This window comes from Pinus tabuliformis, chromosome 6 (genome assembly GCF_031772625.1).
Source record: "Pinus tabuliformis cultivar Carrire ecotype Pingquan chromosome 6, CPIR1, whole genome shotgun sequence".
Lineage (NCBI taxonomy): Eukaryota > Viridiplantae > Streptophyta > Pinopsida > Pinales > Pinaceae > Pinus > Pinus tabuliformis.
The window spans coordinates 1,592,112,097-1,592,115,976 of record NC_142292.1 but is presented as its reverse complement, the minus strand read 5'-3'; the positions used below and the strand labels follow the sequence as shown (position 1 = coordinate 1,592,115,976).

The following is a 3,880-nucleotide window of genomic DNA, read 5'->3' as shown; positions in this document are numbered from 1 at the left end:
AATATGATTTTTCCTTCCTTGTCAAGTTCTGGCAATATTGTTCTTACTGGGATCTTTTGAAAATTTTGAATGAGTGCCCACCCTGCTTCGTCATTCTTCCATTCATCTCTTGCTTCATTTACCCAATCTAGAGGGATAATAGAAATGGCACAAAACAATGCTTCCACATTCTCATCCTTTCTTGAGAGTGCATCTGCAACAACATTTTTCTTCCCTTTTTTGTAGATGATTTCAAAGTCATAACCCAACATCTCTTGACCCATTATTGTTGTTCCTCTAAAGATAATCTTTGTTCTAAAAAGTATTTAAGGCTATCATGATCCATTTTTACCTTGAAGTGTCTTCCCATTAGGTAAGGTCGCAATTTATTAAGTGCATGTAGTATTGCCAACATTTCCTTCTCATAAATAGATTTCTTGAGATGTAGCCATAAAAATACCCAATTGCCTACATCAAAATTTCTTTCACTGCGATGTTGATCTGCCTGTTGTTTCATTCGATTATGCACCAAAGTGGCATTATCCTTTAAAAGTTGGAGAACTTGTTGTTGATGCTCAATGTGATATTTCACTTCTTGAACATTTTTCTTCTTGATATGTCCTTCTATCTTGTTAGCTTGAGGAGTTGTAATTCCAACCATTGCATTACAAGATATGCTTGGATTCATTTCTTCTTTCTTGATGTCATCTTTCACTTGAACATTTTTCTTCTTGACATGTCCTTCTATCTTAAGAGTTTTAGGAGTGGTAATTCTTGCCAATGCTTTACATGATATGGTTGGATTCATTTCTTCTTTCTGTGGGGTTGGTTCCTGGTGTCCATCCTCTTCTTTTGATGTTTTTTGATCCCTTTCTTCCTCCTCTTCATAATCTATGTTAAATAATTTCTTCTTAGAACACTTATGAACTTTAGTGTATTTTCTATCACAATTGTAACAAAACCATTTTTCTCTTTTTTTCTTCCAATTGTTGTGGTGTAAACCTTGTAGGTTTTGGAAGGATAGGATAAAAAACACTTCCATAATTATAGTTGTGAGTGGTGGTATTCCTTGTTCCCATAATTTCACTTTCAGTTTTTTTTGCCAACGTGAATGCCTTTTCCAATGAATCAGGTTCCCAAAGATGAACCTCATGTTGAATGTTATCCTTTAAAGTCCCTATGAAGACATCAATCCTTTGCTTCTCTGAAATATCATTTACCCTTATATTCAATTTTTGAAAGTCCTCAATGTGCTCTGCCATTGAACCCTTTTGTTTGAGATTTATCAATTGGCTAAAGAAGGTGTTTCTCTTTGTATCCTCATAATGTGCTATCATTTCTTCCATGAAAATTGACCACTTCACAAGTGGTTTATGAGAACAAAGGCTTTCATACCATAAAAATTGATCCAGTTCTAAAAATAAAGATGCAATACGTACCTTTTGTAATAGTTGCACCTCATGTAGATCAAAATATTGCTCCATCTGTAGTATCGAGTTCAACGGATCCTTGCGATCAAACTTCCTCATATCGCCTTTTCTTGATTTTAGGACCTTGATCTTGAAACGACTGTAACTCTATAATTCCAGATCTCCAAGTTCTAAAATTGCATCTTGTAGTAGCCCTCCGAGTCCTCTTTCTAACCCCACAAGTCTGATCAAGATTGGATTCTGCAAGGAAAAGTTATGTCAAATATCTCGCGATGACCTCATTATAGACTAGTTCAGTAGAGCGAACTTGTATGAAGTTCCACGTGTCACTATTTGAACCTTAGGACCTAAAACTGATACACATAAATTTCAATGTGAGGCTCAAAGAGAAAGTTATGGCAATTTTCCCAAGGTCACCTATTTGGGATGTAATTCGGGAGCTTGTAGAAACCCCAAATGTCTTCGGTTGTATCTTCGAAAATATAACAAAACAAGATCTAAAATTCAGTCCCGAGCTTCACCAAGTTTTCGACTCAGATGGGTTTTAATTTCAGAGTCTAAAACTTCTTAGAAAAACAATTATACCGAAAATTCCACGATGACCTCTTTGAGATGGAATTCTCGAGCTTGCAAAAACCCTAACTTCCTTAGATGATATCTCCGAAAATATAGCGAGACAAGATCTAAAATTTGGACCCGAGGTTCAGCGAGATTTCGTCTAAAATGGGTTTGTTTGTTAACTTCTGAAACGTCGAAGAAAAAAAGTTATAGCGAAACTTCCACGATGACCTATTTGGAGCAACGATGAAAGTTATAGCGAGCGGTTCTGAGCACATTCGAGCCCGAATTTGGTCCCAGCAGAATCGCATTCACAAAACTTTCAACCCTGATGACGGTTCTCGATGACCTATATGATACTCACGGAACATTGGACGAAATCAGAATCTTCACTGAGGGAATGAAAAGGTGATGTCAAATTCAAATTATATCGACTATCGTGTAGAAATTGGTCGCAATCCATTCATTCGTAGTTAGTTTCTCCGACATCCTTTTTCTTAATAAACATCTTCCATAATTTTCCCAGATGGGATAGTTCGTTAATAGGCAGCCTTCCAGACCACATTCAAAAAATATTCGAGTTCTTCATCAATACAGCGAATGAATGGGCTGCTGAAGTGGAAAATAAACAAAGACGGGATATGGCAGCGTACATACGAAAAAATGGCGTATGTGCTGTTTATATAATATACTACTCAAAACATATTTCTGATTCCTTTTTTTGTTTACTAAAAGGTTGTTATTATTCTGTGTGAATCAATGAAATATCTGACCGATTGCCATCATTTTTAGTGGGAGCGATACGTTGAGTCTTATCTGCAAGAAGCGGAATGGATAGCTGCCGGATATGTCCCCTCGTTTAATGAATACTTGAAAAATGGTCTCGCTAGCTCAGGGATGTGTGTGTTAAATTTGATTCCGCTTCTGTTAATGGGTCAAATTCTGACAGACGACATTTTGAAGCAAATAGTCTATCCATCCAAGCTCCAAAATGCCTTGGAATTGACGATCCGACTCAAGGACGACATCACAGATTTTGAGGTATTTGACATTGATAAAATTAAGCTTTATTTTAAACAACATGAGATAAGCGGTTGTTTTAACATTTTCCATTATATGTGCAGCAAGAGAAGGAACGCGGTGAGGTGGCTTCAAGTTTAGAGTGTTATGTGAAAGACAATCCGGAATGTACCCGTGAAGATGCTTTAAATCATATGAAAGGCATCCTGGATCTTTCTGTCAGCCAACTGAATTGGGAATTTCTAAAGCATGACAATACAGTGCCGCTGTGCTGCAAAAGGTTTACTTTCAATCTTGCACGAGGCATGCACTTCCTCTTCCAATACAAAGATTTCGTATCCATTTCCGACAAAGAGGTAAAGGACCAAATATTCAAAGTCCTTATAGAGCCAGTGCAGCTCTGAATATTATAGTCATGGCTCATAGCCTTATTAATTTCGCATACAGGTTTACATGTGATGGTCTTATATTGTGTGACCGCTATACTCCATGTGAGTATAAATGTCTCTCAAAATATTCCATGTTTCTTGGTCTAATAAAACTTGTCCTACCATCGACTTGGTTTAAGGGCGCAAAGTCTGACCAACCCTTTATATTCTTAACAATGATTTATCAAATGGATGCTGTCAATATTGAAATTTATTATCATGATTTCCTTACTTATACATTACTACTTTCAATAATTTTCAATCCTTTTCTTATGATTCAGTGGGTACATTAATTTTAAAATATGTATTAATTTATTGGTAATTAAATTTTATATTTAAATAGTAGAGATAAATTAAAAAATATTAATTTGTAATAAATATCAAAATATTTATAATCATAATTTATAAATAAAATTTATTAAAATATTATAATTCAATACCATTCATTATAAAAAGACATCAAAT

General features: G+C 35.3%; 1 protein-coding gene across 1 annotated transcript; it reads left to right on the top strand.

The window, feature by feature from the left end:
- Window positions 1-2,235: 2,235 nt before the first annotated feature.
- On the top strand, window positions 2,236-3,566 carry LOC149264918 (delta-selinene-like synthase, chloroplastic). Its single transcript, XM_089390842.1, has 4 exons — window positions 2,236-2,375; window positions 2,494-2,635; window positions 2,760-3,008; window positions 3,092-3,566. Exons 1-4 carry the CDS (start codon window positions 2,299-2,301, stop codon window positions 3,389-3,391), a joined length of 768 nt encoding a protein of 255 aa, XP_089246968.1. The 5' UTR covers window positions 2,236-2,298; the 3' UTR covers window positions 3,392-3,566.
- The last annotated feature ends 314 nt before the right edge of the window (window positions 3,567-3,880 follow it).